Below are 25,075 nucleotides of genomic sequence, written 5' to 3' on the forward strand. Positions count from 1 at the left end.
TTACACCACGGGAGGTTTAAATTGGATATTAGGAAAAATTTCTTCTACTGAAAGGGTTGCCAAGCATTGGAACAGGCTGCCCAGGGAGGTGGTGGGATCACCATCCCTGGAGGTGTTTAAAAGATGTGTAGATGTGACACTTAGGGACATGGTTTAGTGATGGACTTAGCAGTGCTGGGTTAATGGTCAGACTCGATGATCTTAGAGGTCTTTTCCAACCTAAACAATTCTGTGATTCTAATCTACGAATTGGTATTGTTAAGTGTGATGGGCTTTGATTACGGTGGCTGACTGGGACTAGTTACATGACAACATATGTCTTACATTTCTTTTTTCAATATTTCATGAATTTAATTCTTATACCAAGCAGTCTGGTCTGAATATTCAAAAGCATAGAGTAGTAAACAAAATAAAAATCTGATAATAGCAGATCCACTGAATGCTTGACATTCCCTATGGCATACCTACTGGGCTTCAGCAAAAACATCAGTTTGTGATACATGTGGTGGTACCTGTTATGGATTGTTTGACTGGATTGGATATTGTCATCTTGGACATGTTAATTCCAGTTCTAGCTTGTCTTGTCAGGATAGTAGCAGAGTAGCTTTAATGAATGTACAGATCTCCCTGCTTAACTATAAATTCTGCAACTAAGTAATTAAAAATCTGCTACTTGGCTATTTAGATAATTAATTTTAAATTAGTCTTATTATGCTTTACTGCTTGACAATAATATGTATAATGAAAGAGACTTACTGTGCTCATGGGAGTGGTATTTAAAAGCTGTTGAGAATATGTATTTATATTAAAGGGAAAAATGTATATTATACATCAGCAGAGAGCTGATTTTGTTACTCATAAAAATTAGATTAGGAATTAATTGCTAGTGTCAAACATTTAATAGGTAGGAGCAAGAAAACAAATGCTGGTGTGAAAACACTTGTCAAAGAAGGTATTTACGTAAAAATGATGACTGTATTGCACAATGCAAACCCAACTTTTACTTTTGTCACGAGAATTTGTAAAGTATATGATGAAAGTGCACAATATTTCAGTGTGCAGACTCAGGGGAGCCATAAAGCTCCTGGAACTCAGCAGAAGAATCTTGCATCTTTGCATTAATGATTCTTATCTGAATTGTGGTTTAGTTCAAATTGTTCTGATTCTAGTCAGAAGGTAGTCATATAACATAGTCCAGAATCATAACAAATAATACAACTCAGCATGTTTTTTGACAGGTTCCAGAGAAAAAGGTGAGACGGAATGGGTGTGAAGCAAAACTGTTCATCCTTCCATTAGGGGATGAGTGGAATTAAGTGATAAAATTCTAATAAAAGCTACAGAATTGACACCTTTTGGGAGGATAGAAAATACACACAGTCTTCAGTTGAAAGAATATTATACAGTAGTCAGTTTTAGCCTACATCTTATTAAAATTATTTTCCAGCTGTTGTCAAGAGGTTTTTAGCTACTGGAAAACCCTTTTCTTACTGAATATTGTGTTTTAATTTATTATTCAATAGTGACTCATGAGAAGTTTTATAGTTCCATGAAAGTCATCAGTACACAGGTTTTGTTAAAAAATCTGTTATGTGTTGCTTTTAGTTCAATTTTAAGACTTTAGAATGAAAAATATCAACTCATTCTTCGTTACAGATACACCTACAGACCATAGGTAAGGAATTTAACAATGCCTTAGTGTGTGCTTTGTCTTTTAGTAGATAGCAAAACAGTGCATTTTCTGTGGCTCGGAGCATCGCCCATTATGTGTATGTTAAATTAATCTGTAAAATAATTGCGTGAGTAATAAAGCCAATTAGATTATAACAACATTCAGACATCTCAGAGAATTTAACTAGCAAAATTAGTTTGCCTCAGCCTTGAGTTCAGGCAGATTACGGTATAAAATGAATGCATATTTAGGTTTTTTTCAGTTTGCGTTTCTAGTACAGTTATGAAATTAATTTTTCTGAAATGAGATTTTAAATGTATGAATGAAAAAAGATGTATTTCCATGAAGATGGGAAGAGAAAAAAAACCTAGGCAGAGACCTTGCAGGAAACGGTGACTCATTCCTTGTTTATCAACTATAACTTTTTGTGTGTTTCACATTCTTTAGTCAGGTTCTTTTTATTTTATAATGCTGCCAAACTTTTGATGCTTGATAAAAAGTGTAAGCACTGAACTACTTCTGAGCATAATTTTTATTTTAAAAAAATGTTTACTAAATAAGTGATCTTCTGACTAGCTCACTCACTGCAGATTAACTGACTGTCAAAATTTATCCAAAGAAGTAACAGGTTCTGAACACACCAGTGAACCCTTCTTCAGGATTGTAACCAGTGATTTCAGTGCCAAATATACTGTATTTCCCACACTTACATAATTGTACTCACCTTCTCTAGCAAGAGGCTGAAGGATTCTTGGTTTTGCATATGTACTTTTAAAATTGAATGAGCTGATGCATTTGACGTGCAAAGTTCTCTCATACCTAGACTACAATTATTAGCAGGAGAGCCTTGTTTTACATAGTTCAGTTGTACTAAGAATTAACTTTACTGGGAAGAGAGAGAGAGAAATATTTGATATACAAACAGTCTACATTTCTCCTTTGCTTGTTTTTCTTCTCTGGAAATGCTATTGCCACAAAACAGGGTGAGTTGCCTAATGGGTCTCCTTAAAGTTTTGCTAGAAGAGATTAACTTCGCACTAGTCTTATGTCACGAGTACACATAAATGTGGCGTGCTTAGAAAGATGTCATCACAGTAAATGGAGACTTAGGAAGAAGTGTGTGTGGTTTTGGGGAGATGGTATAGGGAAGAAAATGATGTAGGTAGTTTATATGTAGAATAAAAGATACAACTCTGTGAGTATTCTTATCCTTGAGAAAAAGTATTGTGTATTGCAAAGGTCATAATAGAATCTAGATAGGAAGAAAAAAAATTCAGATCATTACTGTATGCATTATTTTTTTTAATATCTTTGTAAAAGTAAGAAGAATGATCAAAATGTTATTGTGTTAACGTAATAGATCTCAGAGTCATGCACAAGACATTTTTTGTCTATGGCCATGTTACGTATCTGAGCATAGAGCTGAACTCAGAATTTTATTTAACACTATTTGTAAGACTTTAAAATGAGCATCAGATTTCAAAACATCTATGGGGAAACTGTTACTTAAAAGCAATTTTCACAATCAGAAGGCAAAGCTCTGGTGTTATTAGTGTTGCTATTTCCAAGGAACAGTTTTGTAAGATGATATATAATCACCTGTAGACTTTTTGCTGTTGTACCTTCTTTTGTATCTAACCAATGGATAGTGGCAATGTGACCAAAGAACAAATAGTTGATAGGAAAAGATACTGCAGCAACTCCCGGATACTGCTAATCCCCTAAAGAAATGCATGTGTGTACACTTCCACATAGTTTCCATGTCACTCAAAATGGATGCCAGAAATCTAATAATGAAAACCAGAAAATGTGAAGACTGTGCAAAGACCCAGCGTATTTTAACCAATGCAAATGAAGTGAGTTCTAGAAAACTAAGAAATAGCTGAACTTGGAGATCATGATGAAAGGCAGTGCAAAATACTTTCAAAATCTAAAATGGAAAAAAAATATTAAAAATCTTATTGTAGGTGAAGCAGAATTGCCTGAAAAAAACTCAAACCATTAAAAATTAACATTTATATTTTGCATACCATTCGTCAGAATGGGCCTACAGTTCTTGTTGTCTTACAATGTTTTTTTCTATTACGCATGACTGATGGTTGTTTAAGTTCATAATCTGCCACCTCAACAGAAATTTAAAACTGGATTTGAATGTGAGTTAAGAAGAAAAACCTATCTAGGGGAGAGCTAGTTATGATAGATTTTGTCCTCTTTATCCCGTTTTTTCAGATAAGAACTATTGTACATAGAGAAAATTGATAGAGCCTACCATGTCTCTTCTGATTCCTTTTAGCATAGCCTCTGTCTTATTAAATGCCCGTATATTTTTCATGGTGAACTGCAGTTTAGGAGATAAATTCTTTTGGTCTCATATGCCACAGTTAGTCATGTTTTTCCTTTGTGGATAATTTTGGAGTTCTAAACTATTTTTTTTTTCTGTTTATGGTACCAAATATTTATATTGACATACATTTTCATCATTATCTTTAAAGAATTTAGCCATTATTTTTTGCTTGATATTCTGTAGCCTGTCTGTACTAAGTTCTGGGCATTTTATTGCACTTCCCCTCCCTTTCTTTAAGGCATACAACAGTATGTTGTCTATTAGTCAGTAGTTGCTCTATTGTCCAGTATGTAGTTACCGTTATATGTATACATTTAAAAATCACATGGCACATCAATTACAGTGTTTTCCAATAGAGACTGAAATTCCATCCAACATGGCCAATAATAATATTGCACTGGCTCAAAACCAAAGAATGCCATGTTTTGACTTGTGTATCTCAGTGCTAATTTAGCATCATATATCCCAAAGGAATTTCTTCCTCCTTCTTGTTTCCCCTCCTTTCCTCTCCTTCTCATCTCCCTCTTCCCCTTCACTGAAGATGCAGAGTATAAAATCCTAATAATATCAGGTAGAATCAAACAAAATACAACTGTGATACTGGTTATGTTCTTCAGAAGAGTTTTATTAATCAGGAAAATTAATGTCCCTATGAGACACTGTTATTTGTATTATTTGGTATTTCTACTTATTTACTTTGAGCTTTCCTAGGATTCTTAAGATGTAGTAAAATATAAAAGCAAAAGTAAAGGACTGGGAAGCTTCTGAAGCCAAGTTCCTATGCTCCAGTCTGAGCAGGAAACTCCTAGCAGGGAAATTAATCTCCTGCGTGACGGCATTGACGTAAGTCTCTGCTCGGTTTGTGTGTGCATGTAAACAGCAAAAGCAAGAGAGAATAAAACAATTTTATAAATAGTCTTACTTACAAGAGGTAAAAAGGAAGCCAGAACTTAAAGGCCTGCACAACTGTTTCCACAGAGCTTTACCACATGCACTGCAATAGATCTAGTAATGTTTGCCAACTTTTCTGTCTCCACTCTGAGTCACAATTATCTTCAGTACTGTCTAGTTATTCAAGCTTAGAGAAGTCATTAGTTTAAGTTTTAGTGTGTGCTTTGCAGATGTCAACATGAAGTAAACTGAGATTGTCCTATACATTTATGTACACAGAGTGCAGTAAGCTTAATGCAAACCTGGTAGAGCAGTTGGGTGAAAAACTATTCAGCCTGATCCATGACAGGATGAACTGCGCTGAGGAATATGGGTTCCTATATGGAGAATGTGCGTAACTATAATTTAGCTCTTAAACCATTACACAAACACAGTTCTAGTAGGTAGTGTTCTATATTAAGCATTACATGCTTGTGATAAAGATCACCCTTTGTATGGCAGGCAATCACAGCATCTCCTACAACATTTAACCTGTGTCTGGGGGCAATACAAGAAATCAGGCACCTGGAACATTTTATTGGCTCAGTATAGACAGATTTGGAGATCCTGCATATGAACTGGAAGCTGGTAAAAGGGGTGCTGAGAGACATAGCCCTTTCATTATCAAGAAAAGGCTGCGACAGCTATTCTGTCTTGGAGAGAAACTTTGAAGACCTTCTTTCTGGATGAAGTGACAACGATGGCATAAATGGATTTCACGTCATCTGCTCCAATTTCTTATACATCAGATTTAAATGCTTGGCCTGTATGCAGCCTTTATGGAGTGGATTTAATCCACCAAATCATATAAATACTCTAATAAAAATCCTGTTGGGAGTTGCACAAGATTTTTACTCTTGTAAAAATTTTCCTCTGTGCTTTAGTTAGTGATTTAATTGTATTACAATTCCCTAAATGGTGAACTGGTGCAAGGTACTATGTTGAAAAGTAAAACAGCATTCTTGTAATAAGTCCTGCTTTTGATTTTTATATTTCAAACCTGTACATTTCAAAAAAAGTAAGAAGAGAAGCATGTAGAAACATGTTGTCTCCCCCCCACCTTTAATTGGTCCAGAAAATAAATGGAGGTATGAAACTTAGCTCTCCACTTGTTCTCATTGCTCATGAACAATAGGGGAAAGCCTCTGACCCCTTGCTTTCTTATGGAAGCAGAACAAAGATTATGGCATCTAATGGAATAAAGCTTTAAGTGTCACACTTCATTGCCAGAATTAAGGACCAAAGTTCAAAATTTGCATAAAGTGGCAAATAGTTTAAACAGTTGAAAGCCCAAATGGTACAGTTGGTTGGTAAATGGTTTTGTGCACAGAAAATCCCAAACTAAACAGCAGGTTCAGTTAGATGCTGATAATAGCAGTTGGTTACTAAAGAATTTTAGAACAATGAAGTTGGATGGAGTATTCAGAGATTTACTCTCTTTCCTTCTCCAAGGCAAGGCTAATAATTTCTGAAAGGTGTTTATACAGCCTTTTGAAAATCTACCCTTAAAAAACTACTCATTATGATTCCATGAACACATTGCCCCAGCAATTAATTACTGTCCATTGAAAATTCCTCTTTTCACCATTGAATCTTTATTCATAGGGCCCTATGAGCTATTTTGCAGGCCATTATTTCTTGACCACAAGGATAAGGAAAATAGTCTGTTTCCATAAACTTACACCACCTACGTTTATCATCTGGAAGATTTAGTATTTTCTTTTATTTCTCTTTTCTTTAGGCTGTATTATGTGTGACATTCTGCCTTTCTGGATATGAAATGTTTTCTAGAATTCTGTTTTCTCAAGGATTAGTCCAGTATGTCTCTGCTGAATCCAGTTGCCCAAAGCAAGAAGCAATGCTTCAGGTGAGTTATAGGAATACAGAGGGAATGAGAGGTTGCTCACTTGTATGTGTCCCAGGGTGATGTTTGTTTTTTCATAAGACTGTGATAGTAGGTTTCCTTTATAATTCACTGCTACTTCCCATGCGTTTTCTGAAGTGCTGCTTAGCCAATGGCCCCTTGTCCAGCCAATTGTTCCCACCTGTATGCAGAGCTTAGTATTTTTTGCATTCTCTTTTTTTCCTGAGCATTTATGCAGTTTGTCAAGGACATTCCGAAGAGCTTACTAGCTTAATGCTGTCAGTGCTGGGCTAAGTATAACACTTATTTCCATCCAAGCTATTGAAGAAAATGTTGAATAGCGCTGGCCACAGGACAGAAAGTTTCCTAGGTAAATTATCTTTCTACTTTGACAGAATTGCTACTCTTTTTGTACAGTTTACCAGTTGTTTTTCTGAATTGTATTCCAGCAGTTTTGTAAAGACATTTTCTTTTTTCCCATATGTGGTTGATCATGCATTTGTTATTTTCTTTGTGGTACTTTTCTGTTGCTCCTCCCACCTGTCTATCTTTCTACAGAGATAGGTGAGCCCTTACTTCCAACCAGCAATGCATATACATATCTTCATTAGCCAGTAGATATTTTAGCTAGAAAATAGAAAGAATCAACTGTCAGACACATACAGATTATAGGTTCTTAAATTTACCATCTTAATTGCCCATAGCTTTGAAATTAAAGTAGGAAAAATAGTTACATTTCTAGACTTCTGGCAATGAGCTACAGATCAATAAGAAATATGTGGCATTAAAACAAGCAGAATAAGTGTTTTGGGTTCTAGATCACACGAGTCTTTTGCCTTGAGACATAGTACTAGATATCAAATTACTTAACTATTGCTATTCATCTTCAGGTTAGGGAAACCCAGGTTTTTAAAGTGCTAAATATTACATGCTTTTGGTCCAAAAAGTCTGCTTTCACGTGAACATATGCATGGTAAATAAAATTAAAAATAGCTTGCATCACATAGAAGGAGCAGTGGTCATTGGTTGTGATGGGCAAACAATAGCAATGATTTTTAGAAAATGAATTGAAAAACAAACAATTTAGGAGTTTTCTGATTGAGTTTCATCTCTAGGACATCATTTAAATAGATTTTTACCATTCTAATTAGTGCTGAAAGGTTTAGTCTGAAGTAAGAGGTATGAAGACTACAGAGGACTTTTTAAAATTGCAGTAATGCTTTCAAGCAAAAGACTTCCTCATTCAAATAAAAATGCACCTCTTCAGTGCATTCTGTGGATCAGGTCCAGGTATATCCTACAATTGACTAATATTACTCCAATATGCTCTGATACTGTGATCTGCAAAAAGTTATGTGCTGGTGAATTTCATACATGTGATTTTTTCCAATGAACATTACAGGAATAATCTTAGTGGGACTGAGGCTTCAGGCAGTCTAGTTAATCTAGCGTATCTTTCTGAAATATCCTTTCTTGAAAAATTTGTGTGAATTCAACATGTAGTCATAACTTCTGAATATTATAAGGAAAAAGTGAGTGGGTTGTTGCTGTGTTGAATGAAAAAATCACCATTTTATATTAATATTTTCTTTCGTGGTCTTTTTTGTTAACAGCTCAAAATTCCTTGTAGCCGAAGTAATTCCACTGCAGAAATTTCAGCTCCCCCAAATAGTACTTTTTACAGTACCATGCTTGAATGGAAGTCCCATGAACAACAGTGTACATTAGACTAGACCCAGAAAAAAATTGCTTTTAAGATGCATACTAGTTTTGGGACCAATAAAACTACTAGATGAAAGGTTGGGGAGTTCAGTGGAAAAACATATTTGGTATAGCTCTCACAGAGAGTTTGGAGAATTTTTTTTTTTTCTTTCTTGAAACTCTCAAAAGATATCAGAACTTTTACCCTGAGCTACGTATAATCCCTCTGAATAACAGGACTGCATCAGTCCTATGCACCTAATGTGAAACAGAAGGAAAAGGGAGGTTTCTTTGTCATTTTCAGCTTTCTGTATAGACAGTGAGCAAATGCACTTCAAAAAGCAGCAAATTGTTTTGAAATGCTGAAACCCAGAGCCGGAAAACTACATGAAAAATTACAAATCTTGGCAGGCAAGAGTAAGTAAGATCATGATTACAAAAGTCTTTAAAAATATAACAACACTTTGAACACTGCACATTGTTGAAGAAAGATCTCCAGATCCTTCAAAATCTTGGCAAAAACTAATCTGTAATCTGATAAAGATAATTGTTTTCCTGGTGAAGATATATTTTCCTCTGCTTCTCAAAGGAGTAGAAATGAAGAGTGGGGCAAAGTGAAACTGAACTGACTCAAAGTAACTGGTGATGTCTATCTGATAATTTTTCCTTCAGATAATGACTCCATGGCTGCATGAAGAAAATAGTTTTATCTAGTGTGGGGATCAGTTTCTGGGCCCTTTCAGCCTAACCAAACGTGAACACTCAGTTGTATAAGCAATATATATTAGCTCTAGGAAGAGATTTTACCTGTCAGTAAATCCACTAAACTGCTAAATTTTCCTTCGTGAAAATATCTGTTACTGGAATGTTCATTATCTGTTGTACAGCATTATTTCATGGAAATTTTAATTTAATAATAATATGTGCATAATGTAATATGAACTTTCTTGGTCATATGCAGCCTAGGACACATCTCAGTGTTACTTATCTTGCCTTTTCAGTGGATTTACAGCATCTCTCAAATTTGATAATGCCAGTGTTAGGCACTTAACCGGGTAAATCCATCACGCCTCTCTCCCTCCAACCAACAATGCAATTGCAAAAGATGCCCGGTCTCCCTGATCCTACTTGTCCCGTGTTTGTAACTTTGCCTAGCACATGGGGAGCGCTTTTCCCGAGCGAAGCCACCAGGGAGCTGCACTGCTGGGTGGCAGGGGCGCAGGAACTGCGGCGGGAAGGGGGCACGCGGGACGCGGGCACGACGTGGCCAGGCCGTTACCGCCACATGCACGGCGGGGGCTCGCTGCTGGTTTACTGCTCCGCTGGCCAGGTGCCATGCTCCCTGTCAAGCCCAGTGCCAGGAAATGGCATCTTACCTGAACCACTCATGGCTTCAGTTCACTGAGAGCCATGGTCAGCCGCTTCTGCTTTATAGCTTTGTTTACAGCCTGTGTTTGCTGTGGTTGAATTCTTCCTGATTTATGTCAGCATGATGTCAGAGCAAGCTTTTCAGTTTGGATCTCTGTTGAAACCTTATCTTGCAAACAGTAACAGTTTGCTACTGTCACTATCTGAACTTGGTCATTTTTGTTTTCCTCACTCATGTAGCGTCAGTTTGTTTTATGTGGTAATGGTCCTACTAGCTGCAAACACCATACTCTGCTTCAGCCAAGTCTAGGTTATTAGGTTATGAATGCTAAAAATTATGAGCAGTGCTTTAATTTGCATAGTTATATCCACACATCATCCAGAGTGAATAAAAGCCAGATTGTAAAATAATTACAATCTCCTGAAGTAGAGCCAGCCTCACAGACCAGATCCATCCGTCTTCATTAATTTGTATACAGTTCTCTTACCAGAACAAACTTTCTGAAGGTACTCGCATGGGAATGCTGAAACAGCTGCACAACTTTTATTTTGAAGAAAAAAAAAGTTGAGCCTCGGAACAGTGTGTTTTAAAGAGAGAGAGAGAGAGAGAGAGAGGGAGAGAGTGACTCTGCATTTAAGACTTTGACCAGCATGTGTAAGAAGTGTTCTCATGGCTGGAATAATCTAACAAATCTTTACCTGGGTAGCACTTGGCAAAGCTCCCCCTTTTTCTTGCATAGTTGAAAGGAATCCAGTATAATACCGTGCTTCGATCAACTTGATTCCAGTTTTGCGCAGCCTGCCCGGTTTGGTAGTGCACGGCTGTGCCTGGCTTATGTGGCCTCTATGGCCCTTTTCTGCTCCACTGTCAGAAAGAGGGAGGGAGGCTTCCCCCAGCACCAAAATATCATTCTTTGTGCTCTCTGCAGCACAGTAGCTAAGAACAAGTTTCCAAATTACTCCCTGGTCTTTTTGGAGTTATTTGCTGGAAGAAGTCTTTTCCTCCACTTTAAATGGATGATTGTGTTACCATCAAGAAAAAGCATCTCCAAAGACCGATCTTTAGGTAAGTGATGCTATTATTCCTTTGAACTGAAAATGTTAGGAACTTTACATCCTATTTCTTAACTTAAAGTTCACATGCAAACACTCAAAAAATTGTTCAAGAGTTTAATATCGCATAGGCTAGTAACATCTTAGATGATTTTGATGCTCAGAATATATTTTTTTCACTTGTGCTGAGCCTATAGAAGTTCTTTTTCTTCTCTCTGTCATCTGCGTTCTCTAAAGTTTTGTGTGGGATTGTCTTTATTATGAAAGAGGAGCAGCGTAGCTCTTGAAAACTTTTTTTGCGTGTTTTGTTTTCCTACAGCTCTGCAGTCCCTTAGTGTATTCTGGAATTATAAAACTGTTCAAAAGTGGAACGTGGTTCTTGGTTTAGCTGATTATGTCTGGATGGCAGAATTTTAATACTTGAAATGATACACCTTTCAGAGTAAAGTAGCTCGCTTGCTGAGACATGCAGACAAACCCTTATAGTATAGCTAATCTGTAAGACTCTTCTAACAGGAAGGGTTCAAGTTTAAATAATAACAGGTTGCAGTTTTTGGGAGGTGGTTCTTCACTGCTTCCTACATATGTTAGTTTGATCTATGAAACCTATTTCTAATTATTTTATGTTTTAAAGTCAATTATACAATTCTTTTTACAGATGAGGTTTAGATCTAGTTTACTTGTGCTTTTTACCACAGGAGACCCCTTTTTTCCTTTGGACAGTCCTAGCTTCAGACCAAGTGACCTTGAGTAGGAAATAATGTTTCTAAAACTACTGTGAACAGGATGCAGTGGATGTAAGGTTAAATAAACCTGCAATAGTTCACACTTCTGTTTATGGCTGATGACATCTTTAACAAAACTCCAGCTCCTCCTGGGTGACATCAGTAGGGTATTGTAACCACAGTGATGATGTGACAAATAAATATAAGATCATAGATGATCCCAGAGCAAATCCAGGATTATTTTGTGTTGGATGGCCACTACTGTTATCATATACTATGGGAGTACAGTAACAGTTGTTATTGCAACTCCAGAGTAAGGTCAGACAGGTAGTCATGCCAGGATTATGACCTAATGATGTTCCATGTGGAGAAATCTTTCAGTGGGGTTACAGTTATGGTGCAGAAGGAGAATCTGGACATTAAAAGGTTACTACGGGAGTGAAATGGCTTAATTGTTAACTGTAAGTTTGAATGTCCTCTGTGGATTTGCTGTGCAATTTATATCATAAAAGAAATTAATCAGTTTGTGCTTTATTACAGTGGAGTTAAGAAGTTATTTCACAGAAATCTTATGACTGATGATTAAGAGACATTTGATATTTTCCTGAAGTCATATATTTTTGTTTAAGCTAATAGTTTAATTGAATAGATTTCTGTTTAAATATCAATAATTATTTTTAAGGATCCAGGATAATTTTTCCATAAACTGTGACTTTAAAAAAATAGTATTTTAAACACACATCCTTCATGGTCTTTTGGGAGCCATTAGAATTGCAGGTGGATAAGTACATGTTTCCTGATGTGTTCGGGAATCTGCTATAGAAACCTTCTGTAGCTAGTGTAGTACTGGATAGTTTGCAAAAGCTTTCATAATGGAAGTTTCCCTAAATTGTCTTGTGGGAGTGAACTTAACTCAATGAAATACAAGAAGTTTCAACATTTCTTACTGAAATCTATTTCTGAGAATCCTTTCTAAATACAGAATGGCAACTAACTACTGTTGGCATGCTTAATCCAGAGCAAGAAAACCCCTAATATGGAAAGCCCCCTAAGCGTCCATGGCTCTGCAGTGACTCTTCTGGCAAAAGATCTCTGTATATACTACAGTAAATGCTTAAGAAATGTTTCCAAGGTCAAGACCAGCATAATACTTTAGGCAGCTCAAAGAGAAAGACTATCTCCGTATGCCATAAAGATCCTATCATGTACAGTAAATACAGATGCTATCATAGTACATGAAAGAGCTGGGTTTTGGTGGTGTTGGTTGGGGGTTTTTTAATGTGTATTCATTTTCCTTATGACTTTGGAAATTATTTCTGCAGTGAAAAAGTGTTCTCATACAAGAACTGTGAAGATTTAACCTCACTCCTTTTAATACTGTAGTTTTCTCACCGTGTAGGTGAAATGGTTTTACTGGGCACAAATCTTGCATTGAGATAACTGAATTTTCAGTCTAGTCAATTTTTCCCTCAAAAGGAAAAGAAGAAAATATCGAATTACCCAAATTTTCTATATATTTATATTTACCCATGTCTCACCTGCAGCCAGCACCAATTGTAGTTACTGTTAAAAATCAGGTCTTTCTTGAGAGCTATGTTATAACTTAGTAAGTACATACAAGTATCTTCCTACTTAGCAAAATTCATTTACAGTGGATCCATACTTTTACTTGAGTTGCCTTCCCAGTAGTGAAAAAAATGGGGTTGAGTATCTGTTCTAAATAATCCCTTCAATATCACCAAGCCTTTTCTTAAGAGTGGAATAGGTATTAATGTTTGAAGGTGGAAACTCAATATATTTCTGGCTAATTTAATTTTTTTTTTATAAGTTCTGAATTCATGAAGAAGTAAACATTTAAAAATACTGGGAACAAAGTGTAACTTTTGGTATTTGCTGTCAGTAGTGCTTGGAAAAAACTAAAAAAATCATTCAGAAATACAACTGTGTAAAAAAAGCCAGTCTTATGAACCATATTGAACTGATTACTAAAGCACATAAATTTGGATAAAGTTTTGTAATTGCATCACAAACTGACTGCCAAATACTTAGAGATTCCTGCATTCCTTAGTATCAAAAGAACTGTATATACAAAGATGTATTTCAACAAAACTTGTAGATTGGGTATTCACTGGCTTTTTTAATGCTCATATACGTTACTGAGGACATTCCATATTTTTATTAAGAACAGTATCTTAAGCATGTTTGCTATAACTGGAGCCGGTGAAATTAATTCAAACAATAAACAAATCAGCTTTCTCAAAGAAAGCAGAGAGCTTCATAACTCTGACATTTAAAATTGGACTGAACAAAGCCATATAAAAAATGCTTTAGGGAACAAAACCTTCCCTGCCAACTGCATAGATTAGATGACATAATAGGTGTTTTAGTTTGCAGATTTCTATGATTTCTGTTAACATAAGAATCTCCACAGTTGTTAGTCTTATACTGAAGGTCATGTTTTTCTGCACTCTGCTTCCATCTTCAGCACTGGTGTGGTGGGTTGTATGACTTTGGTCTTCCTGGTCTTGACTGTGAATGGAAGCAAAAGGATCAGTATCACAAGAAAAGTTGTTCTTTTGGTGTCTCTGCCTTGGCAGGATCCAAGAAATCCTGGAACTATTTCAAGAAACCCATGGTCTTTTGAGATTTCAAAAGGATATTGGATAATAACAAAGAATTTGTTCTTGCTATGTAACATCTTTGTTTTAAGGCTCTTAATGCGTTTAAAAATATTAATGCATTTGCTTCAAAATACCTCTCTCTTCTGTTCTGTACATTTTCTGTGGTCTCATGCAATTTTGGATCAAGGGTTTTCCCTTAGAGCAGTAGTGACAGGAAAATTCAGCGCATGGTGCTGAAAGCAAGAGAAAGAACAAGGTTGAAAAACACTTGTTTTCTGACTCTTCGGGGAGCTCTGTTATTATCTTTTCTGTGGTATCTGCATGTGAGAGAAGCTCCTTGTACTGTTGCTGTTTTCCCAGTTATCTTTGTTCACTATATATATGAATGTTGTATTAACTGTAATTAACTAGTCTGGATCTCTCTGAAACTTTGAAAACTCCTTTACTAAGAAAATGACCCAGTCCAGTCCTTGGTCTCTTGCTTCTAGTCCCTTAAAATATGTATGGTTGATTCATTATTTTATTCTATACTAAAATCAACTCCAAAAACTAGCAGAATCTGGCAGAAACTGTTCCAGCGTGATTTTTACACCACTACAGAGCACATAGGTAATTATATACTGTATATACTGTATAGTATCTTGTAAATGTTTACAAAGACCTGGTTTCCAGGAAATGTTTATACTGCAGTAATTTGTGGAATAAGAATAATCCATATCAATAACTTTTGAGGTTTTCTTCACTTATATGCAGTGTAATAAAATATTAGAAACAGCATGTTCTGCGACTTCTAGACATTGTAAGTTTTTGGCAGAGACTCTTTGTCTCTTGAAAAAATATACTAACAAGTATTTTCTAGCAAAAAATCCCATCAGTGTAATGCCCTTACATGGCTTCTCTTTTCTTTCTTTTCCTTCTTTTTTTTTCTTCTCTCCTGGACACTCAAAATATTCAGGAGTTTTACAAAGTACAAGCCAATACATCCTAATACTATGCTAATGTATTTTTTCCCCTCTTTGTGAATTCTATCTTAATCACTTCAGCCTGTGGCTTCAGTATAGTATGTACTGAACAGGTATATCTGTGTTTTGCATGGCTGTAACTGGTGTTAGCAACTTTTCAATTAGTGTCTGCAGAAAAGGTACCAAATCAGAATAACATGAAGAAGCAGCAACTTTCTCAGTAAATAAGAAAAAAACTATTACCTGTGGACACCCTAGAAAGCAGTAGATTTTAGCTGCGTGGAAGCACATAAATAAAAGATGTTTCCTCCCTTCATTTGTAGTGGTCTTCAAATGGGTCCAAATTATTATTATCTTTATACTGGGTGTAGGGAGTAAGCAGATGTATGGGAAACTTTGCCAGATTTATGTTGAATTGTGCACTGGAATTACCATGCATGTACATTATATATCATTATTGCTAGTGATAGCTTAATTGTAAATTAATGTAGCATATTAATTTAATGAGTGACAATTTATTCCTGTGGTGTAGGAGGTAGGTGGGCAGGGAAGAGAAGATGCAGTCATCCTTTGCTTCTTGCTCTAAGAAAAGGCTGGAATATAAAAGCACAGCACCAGAAGACGACCCTGAAATCACGCTCTGTTTCTTGATTGCCCTTTGCCCTAATGGCAAAGTTTGCTGCAACTTCTGTTAAGCTACATATAAGTCATAGCCATGACCATCATGTTGATGCAGCTAAAGATTTTCTGCCCACGTGCTTGCTTCTGCCCCTTCCTGGGTGGCTTTAATGGCTATACTAATGGGTAAATACTCAATAATTTTAAGCTGTCAATAATTGTTTTTTTAAATGGCAGTACCTTAGAAAAGCTAACATATAAATTGGAAGGAGAAAGAGGTTGGTATAAACAACTAATAATAAAAAAAATTGGGCTTTGGGGGAGGATTGATAGGACAGGAACGTCTGTTCCTAGCCTGATAAGAAGCTACAAAAAAATAATTTGATTGAAGCAAGAAGTGAAGATATTCTTGAGGAGTATCCAGAACAGTATGAAGGGTGTAAAATTTTTTTAGAAATTCAGGCTAATATATTACACTGGTTTTGAGAACCATGACACTTCCAGAAGATGGTGGAAAGGAAGATAACACATAACGCAGTGCATCAAAAAATTTGGACAGTAGGTGGCATTTTGTAAACTTAAGAAAGCAGGAGAGACAGAACAGTAGATTAAGTAGGGAGAAAGCATGGAGACTCCGATTTTCAGACAGATGATACACATTTATTCAATAAGTAGATTGAAAGAAGGCAGAACCAAGTATGTTAGAAATGCAAAGGAAAAGGAGCAAATGTCTTACATGTGCTGTTGTAGCTTCAAACTGTTCAGATACATTTGAACAGCTGTCCAAATGTTAGTATTCAACCCTTTAATCATACTAGAAAAAGGTGAATAAATAAATTTTAGAAATTTCAGCAAGAAAAAAACCTGCTTGAAATTAAATGAATAGGTAATACATTATAGCACGGCATGCTCTATAATATAGGTAGCTTGGCAATAACCACACTGAGATAGGAAATTAGAAGAGCGTTTATAGCCATCCCAGTAATGGTAGTCTAGATTGCTATTGGAGTGATGAGGGGAATGCTGAGTGGTTTTGAGAACAGTCTTGTGAAAAGGACCATTTATTCTGGTACTTTCAACAGCTGAAAAGGGAAGCTTTTGATGGATAAGAACTATTGCATTTTTTGTATTTTGGTCTACTAAACTTCCGGACTTAGGAGAGTTCATTAGTGAGGGTTTGTTTATTTATTTAAGTGAAAAGCATTTTGGTTTATCTTGTTGTACATCCAGTTTTGTTCTGCCCTGGGTTATACTTTCTAGGGAACATACCATAGGAAAAACAATCTTGCCTACATATCTCAAGCTTTTTCTTACAACTTTCTCTTTGCTTTGTTCCTACATAATAAAGAACTGATTTAACACTAACTTTGATTGTAGACTTCTGAAGAGGAAGCATTAAGTGACAATTGATGTGCATTCAGTGATTAACATTTTCATCTCTAAGGATTAGTTTTAGTTGGAATTAATAATTTGCCCTGTTTGGAAGGACATTCTTAGCAGAGTCAGGTTATGCCTCAGCCAGGATCAAAAGGAGGCAGTTTTTCAGATAGTAGCAGAAGAGCAGCAGCAGATCAGGCATAGTTAGTTGCTTTTCAGAGGAGTTAAGAAGGGAAGACTTGAAGTTCTATTATCCCTGAAGAAATAGGAGTGATGAGCAGTGACTGTACAGCTGTCACCTAGCTTTGTAGTAATACTCCTTAAAGAGGAAAAAGCAGTGAAGAAGGTACAAGAGAAGGTTCAAAAGACGACTGATTTTTTTGCACATCCTAGGAAATAGAGCATAATAGGCATTAAAGAAATAGAATTCTGTTGAGATCTGAGGCTGAATTGATTTTTTCCCCTGGTGGAGAATTTTTTTTTCTCCTTTTTTTCTCTGAAAAACCAGAAATGAAAATATAATTCATTCTGGGGTGGAATTAACTTAATCTGGAGGCAAATAGAAGTAAATTGTATGTGCAAGTATTTGGGGTCCTGGCATTGTGAAACATTGTATTGGAAATATGTTTCGTCAGACCTAATAGCCATAAACCCCTCCCTGTTATGCTGCATTCTTCATGTTTTTGAGACAAGGCCAGTGAGTGAAGAACACCGTAAATGAATACGGTGAAAAGCAAAGCACTGACCCACTGCACAGATTAGTAGTGATTTATGTTTTCAAATTGGTAGGAAAAGGAGCGGTAGCAAAAGGTAGAGTCACTGTTATTCCACAGACTTTGCAGTCTTCAGTGTGGTGTGAGAGATTTATTTTTGCTCCTCCCTTGCATTATCCTTTCCTGGAAAGTCATAGGTTTCAATCACCTGGTAAGAATATTCATTTCTCTTTCCCAAAGCATTAGTTCCTACAGTGCCCAGACTACACAGCACCTGTCTTGTCTCAGGTTAGCATGATTCGTATCCATGTAAGAAAGCACATGATGAAAACTGTGGCTTATCCAGTGCAGTGGCTCCATTAAGAAAACTTAAGGAGTTAGCAAAGGCAATATGCCCTGTTTTGCCTGTTTAAGTGATGGGTAGGTTTTACATGTTGTAAAGGCAGTTTTTCATGTCTCTGTGGTGGTGGTAAGAGTGCATTGGCTATTCACCCGGCTGGCGTCGGGGACCGGGATGAAAGCAGGTCTCTTGCCTCTGTATCTGGGTGTGGAAATTAGTGGAGGCGGGAGCGGAGGCCAACTCCTGCTAGAAGCAGTGGCAAAGAGAGGAAGAGAACTTCCTTTGTGTGGTTTTTAAACAGCTGTTTCTATAAAACCAGGCTGAATATCTTCCAGCATAATCCTGACTAGATCACAGGGATCTTGTGACCATCAGTTTAAAAACCAACTAGGATGACTTTCTGGCTTTCCAGTTTGCCTGTGTGCACATAAATGCGCTTGAAGCAAAAGAAATCCTGATTCACCCATGTAGCAGAACCATGTATGCTGGGGTTGGTAACAGTGTTGAGAGGCTCATTAGCATGTGTTCATTAATCTGCTTGGACATTACCTTCACTAAATAGGGGAATGAGAACAGGGTATATCAGGAAGACATGATGTTTAAAATAATGCTTTCATTTTTTCCCTGACATAGATCTAATGTTTCAGTGTATTCTGTGTTTATAATATTTTGGCTTGCCCTTAAGGACCTGTCAGATAATGTAATTAAAACTTGATTTCCAGACCAGGAGAGAGCAGCGAAGAAGAATCCAAACCAATATTCTGTTTATTACTGGCTATTACAGGAATCTTGACTTCTGAAACGTTTACATTTCCATTGAGCAAGGTTACACTTGCAAGCTTTCATTTTAATTCTTCAAAATTTCTCTTCTTATGTACATGAAAAAGGCAGATAATAGAAAAAATGACAAACTGTCTACCCATCTAAGAATGACAACTATATTGGTTTACTTTTTCAATGAATCTGAAGGTGAAAACAGGATCTGGCAGGGAATTAAAAATCATTTATATTTTAGATATTTCTGACTTTTTGACATGACTATGATGCCTATGAGGCAATAATGAAAAAATCATGAAGAAAATCATCACAGCCAAAAGAGAGACTGGGGAACAGTTTACATAAAGCTTTGGAACTGTTATCCCTAAGTATTTTCTGAATTGTGCTCTCAAGAATGATTTTAAAGTTGTTTTAAAAATGTGAGCTGTGATGACCTTTATAGACAACAGTATAGGCTGCATTGGCATAAACCTGTGGGTTTCTGAGCTCAGCTGCTAGTGTGCAAAAATGGACTTACTGGTATGTTCTCTGATAAGAACCTAGTTGGCCATTGCAACACTACCTTTAAAATGATACCACTTGCTTTAATGTTTTTTTCTGGCAATCTGGTTTTATTCAGAGTTTGGAAACCTGAAATTCACGAGGAAAAAGGGGAGAATACAAAGGACTTGAAAGCTTCATGCATAACACAGGATCATCTAGAAATACTAACTTGGCTAATACAAGCAGTTCAGTTATGTCAGCCTTAATTAATATCTTAACTTGTATGCATAAACTTGTATGTAGCCTTAAATAAAACTCTCTGTTTTCATTTATATATTGTGACCTCAGTGTAAAATTAGCTTGCCCAATGTGGAACTAACAGGAAAAATGTAGATTTTCTTCTGGTATCAAGCAGAACTCATTTGCAGCTTCCCTATGTCTCCACAAGGCATTATGTTGTGGAGACATAAAATTTTTAACAAGAAGCATGCATGACAGTGTAGAAAAAGAAATATTTTCCATTACTTCATCTTTTAAGTTTTGAAATCAAGACTATAATACTAGGAGACGTAAGGCAGGAATATTGGATGGTTACAAAAAGAGCAAGCAAAGAAATTGCAAATCATTGAAATATGATTTATTGACCAAATATTTGTAAAAATTATACCCATGGTGAACTTGTGTGATAGGTGCTTTCTGTTTATGCGTATTAATAGATCATTGTACTATTATGAAGAATTCTACCCTCAATTTTAGTCTTGAAGAATACATCCAACACTGTCTATTACTTTTTGTACTATGTTACCATCTAGTAGGCTCAGTCCAGATTCAGACCCTTTTATGCTAGCTAAGTGGTGTACTGATACTGTCATTGCACTTCGATGATAGATTCATAAAAAGTTTAAAATATTAGTAATCTCATCAAAAAAAGAGGATAAATCAGGGGTATGGCTGTAGATGGATGTTAGGTGGGTTAAGAAGAAGGAAAGCCAAGCATGTAGTTGATGCTGGAGGTGGAGATCGGTTCATAGTTCAGAGTGGAGGAGGAGTCAGACCTCACTTTTTAAATGGGGATCACTGCATACTAGTAGTGGGAGGGGAAGAGACTGGGTTTTGGAAAAGGTTTCTTCAGCACTGTGTGTGCCCATCGCTGCTCTGAAAGCTGCCGAGGCACCCCACAAGCTCACGCTGAGGGAGGGCTTGCAATGACTGCACAGTGACTTCTGGCAGTGTCAAACCAGGTTTTGAGTGTTGCTGTTTCCACTCCAAGGTCTCTCCCTGCTGTTCCAAATGTCTTTTCTTCCTCTATACCTTTTTTCCAAGCCAACTCCTTTTGTTTCAGAAGTCTCTTCATAATTCCCCAGTTAATGTTTAATGTGGCTGATGGTCATCTTGCTCTTTAATGTAAACAGTTTTGGGAAAGCACCCTTTCCGAGAGTTTTGTGTATCCCTTCCACACATACTATTTACACTCATGCTCTTATTTTAACAGCTGATGTTATCTGGCCCTTTTGCCATAGGTGGACTCTGCAGACCCCCCCGGAGATGCAGATGAAGAGTCAGAATTTTAAACATAGTATGTCAGCACCAGAACTGAACTTGATGATTGAGTTGAATATGTTAAATATATATAAAAGTCAGTGGCTTTAGTGGCAGGGGAACACTGAGATGCTGAGTAGGAGTTTGTGGAATTGAGAAAGGGAGGAGGATGAGAAACTACAGAGATTATGTGAAGTAGGAAGAAGAGAGAAGAATGGATAACAGCAAGATTAAAAGAGGAAGAGGATGAGTAACAATATTATGAGTAATGTGGAAATATAAAGATAAGCAGGTGGTGAGCTGACAAAGAAATTAATGAGAATATGGTCATTTGCAGGTTTTCATGCTTGCTTATCCTTTAATACACCAAACCATAAATTGTGTTAATTACTCTATGTTACCTATAGGTAGACTACAGACAGTGACACTGGTGAAATACATTAAATATTTAATATTGGCCCGTGGTCTGTCTGGGACACTGCTGGTATGCTGTTTTGTACTATTCCCAGGCAAACTTTTCGAAGGTTAATGATGAATTCAAGGGATATTACATTACAGGATCAGATGTCGAGTCATTTCCCAACTGGCATGAGTGAGCTTTGTAACATTTTTCGTTGTTAAAAATGTCTGACTCCTTAAGTGATCTGAAAAATCCACTCAGGAAACACATCCTGGTGGGGTTGGGGTTTTTTCAGTTTGCAAAAATTAAGTAAAGCAATTTCCTGATCACCAGAAATGTTGACATACAGCTTTCCTCTGGGTCTGCATCTAGTATTTGAAACATTGCCCAACATCAAAAAATAAAGTCTGCATCTGAAATCAAGTCAGATGTAGCACTTAGGGACATGATTTAGGGGGACTTGGCAGTGTTAGGTTTGCAGTTGGACTCGATGATCTTAAAGGTCTTTTCCAACATAAATGGTTCTATGATTCAGTTTGTCGGTACTACCATTCTGTTTGTTGGACCTCAAAGGTTTTTAGTCGGTGTTCGGACCTTAAAGAATGCTGCTCTTGCCATGTTGTGGTGGTTGTTTTAGACTTTATAGGTAAACATTTGTACTTTTTGAGGAAATTAGTTTGGTTTCCTGGTGGCCGCAGCTGAGAAGCGTTTTGTGTTGTGTTGACCTTTCTTAAATTATGAAACCCCTAATTTTAGAAAACCCAGTTTTCAAGCACCAGAGTAACAGGTCCTGTTAACCTCTCGTTTGAACACTAATCATGTGCTTTTTTGCGGCTTTGGATAGGCACAGATTGGAACTTTTTTTTAATGTAAAACAGGTAAAATGCATCGTTGTAAAACTAATGTATTGCAGTAACCTTCTCTGTTGATAATGAACAATTACAAGGAATTGTTTCAACATTATTGTGCACCAAATTAATAGCTTCCTTAATGTTGGAGAAAGGATTTTAGTGCTGTAACATGCTGCATTAAAATGAAAATTAAATTGATATTGTACCTGAATAACTGGGGTGTTGTTTCTAAATAATTAACAGTATTTTCTTGTTGTTTTGGAGAAAAAAAACAAACAAACAACCAAAAAACCAAAACAAATTACCAAGTCCCTGTAAAAATGCCTATGGATTTTAAACAATTTTCAGCAAGACTGATCTAGCCAGAATGATTGTCCCTTCAGGGCCCAAATTAAAATGTACTACCAGGTCTCCCCTTTTACATTCCATCCTCTTGGAATGTGAAAAACAGCTTTAATGACTCTATTACCTGATGTAAAACCAGATTACATAAAGGTTTTCTTAGGAACCCCAAAGTCGGTATCTTGGTGCAGGCTGAGCTTCGTTCTCCTACTGAATGCTTCCACAACCTGCCAGCTTCTTTGCATATTCTCTGTATCTGTGCACTACAATGAGATACACTGTAAAAACATGCCCAATTTGAAAAGTTTGTTTCCTCAGTGTATGGAGGAATGCTTTGTCGTTAGCTTCTTAGTAATAATTTTCCCATGTGTACCTCTAGCTTTTAGCTTTGCTTGAGAAAACTAATCTAGTTCTTCTATATTGCCCTTCAGGTGGTGTTTTTTAAATTTCTAGGGTTTATTATTGTTTTCTTTTTCAGTCTGTGGTACATCTTCAGCTTTCTTCAAACTGTGATTCCTCCATACAGGCAGATTATTCCAGCAACAAAGTATTTAGGGCTTAGTTGATGGAAGAATGGTATGTCTTATTGTATACACAGCTTTATTTTATATCGCCTCACCAAGACTTGCTTTTTTACGTTATCATTAATTCTTACTCATGTTACCATTCACAGTGTAGTTTCCAGATAAGTTTCTACATTGTTGCTGCCTCATCAATTGTCTCCATCTCCTTTCTATAACAATGTTCATCTGTCTATATTAAATTTTATTTCATGTAATGAGGACCATTTCTCCAAATGAAATATTTACCCAAGCTCCTAGGTACTTGCAACTTTACCCACTCTGGTGACTTTCACAAGCTCTTGTCACTGAGCTTTATTTCTTTATCTAAGAGAATATGCAATAGATCTGAGCTGGTATCTTGTGATACCCAGCCTGAAATGTGCTCCTTCCTCAGCAATGAAACATTGCTAATTATTTATTCAACCAGAAATATCCTCATCTTAGGTAATTTCATCAAAGTTGTATTTCCTTACTTTCTTTATGAGAATGTCTCATTAGGACAGGAGGAAAGACTTTATTAAAGTCAATATATTACATAATTACTTCCTCCTTACATGCTAGACCAGTTAGTCTAGCAAAGAAGAAAAGTAAAGAAGTTTGACATTATTTGCTTTGGGAAATTAATTTTGGCTGTATTTTACTACTTCTTTAACATGTATGGTCTTATAAATGGAATCATTAACTCTGACATTTTTTTCTTTCTGTGAATCTGTGAAATGGACAGATGTATTTCCCAGGTTGTTCTTTACCTCCTCAAAGATAGGTACTATGTGCCTTTCCTCAGCCCTCTAATACACCCTCCCTATTTGTTTTTGAAGGTGTAATGGCTGAGAACAAGATTCAGGTAGTTCCTTAAGTATGTAATAGTGAATTTCATTAGGCCTATATGAATCCTTGTTAGTTTAATTAATTTTATGCCTCAGCCTTTCTGATTTCATTCCCATTCATACTGAATTTCTTCTGATCCTTAATTTTTCCTATAACTGTGACCTCCAAATATTTAATAATTTTAAGCAAAACTTCTTTGCATTTCCCTATCATAGCGTATTTCTATTATTGTGCATAAAACCGAAATAATGACCTATCATCCCTCTCCTTCTGTAAATATCTCTGCTTTTTGAAACAATTAGTTGCTCCCAACTCCTTCCTATATACTTTGTGTTATCTGCCATATTATTTTATGAAAAAAACCTCAGGGCTCTCGTCTCATTATCTTTGTGTGCTTTTGGCAATTTCTATTCTTCCTTATCTTTGTAATTTTCTGTATATTTGCTTCATTATTTGGTCCCTGTGGTAGTCATTTAATAAAGGTACTTCTTCCCAAAGGCTCTATATATTTCCAGTCTTTTTACTTGCCACTATTTGGCTACATACTTATTTCTGATACTTATTTATCTCTTTTGGGCCTTTAGCTTCAGCTGGAAGTAAGAGTTAGAACGCTTGCTGTGCTACTGATTGCTTCACTGCTCTGGGAATTGTGTCTGGCGTCACCAAGGATGAGCAGCAGCAAGCAGAGAACTGATCGCGTACCTCAGGCAGAACGTTTTTTGACCACTATCTTGCACTGACTTCTAGCAGAAGAGAGAAGTGCGAGTTCTCTCACCAGCAGGAATCACTTCGCTTAATAGGAGATTTGGGATCTTGGTGGCTAGAAGATTTGCAGTGAGGGTAGAACACTGTCTGAAATGTGAGTAAGCAGTGGCCAGTCTTACACAGCTGCTGATGTAACTGCAGTCTTCACTAGTCAGCTAATTCCCTCAATCCATGTACTACGTTCATCTTGTTGAAGTCCATTATTCCAGGAATTTTCACACTCAAACCATGACCTCCTG

The 25,075-nt window shown here is 36.6% G+C and overlaps 1 protein-coding gene across 8 annotated transcripts in view; it reads left to right on the plus strand.

Annotated features, from left to right (window-relative positions):
• PDE1A (phosphodiesterase 1A) overlaps positions 1 to 25,075 on the plus strand; it is a 248,849-nt gene that overhangs the window by 95,972 nt on the left and 127,802 nt on the right. Inside the window, exon 2 of one of the 8 annotated variants that reach the window (XM_056350224.1) lies at positions 6,688 to 6,813. The exons of 6 other annotated variants lie outside the window; for them this stretch is intronic. In XM_056350224.1, coding sequence (XP_056206199.1) covers positions 6,767 to 6,813 — 47 coding nt within the window. In that variant the 5' untranslated portion in view covers positions 6,688 to 6,766. Of the gene's footprint in view, positions 1 to 6,687; positions 6,814 to 10,525; positions 10,946 to 25,075 lie in introns of those variants that run through there. One more of the 8 variants, XM_056350223.1, reaches the window with a different exon arrangement.

This window comes from Falco biarmicus, chromosome 8 (genome assembly GCF_023638135.1).
Source record: "Falco biarmicus isolate bFalBia1 chromosome 8, bFalBia1.pri, whole genome shotgun sequence".
Classification (NCBI taxonomy): domain Eukaryota; kingdom Metazoa; phylum Chordata; class Aves; order Falconiformes; family Falconidae; genus Falco; species Falco biarmicus.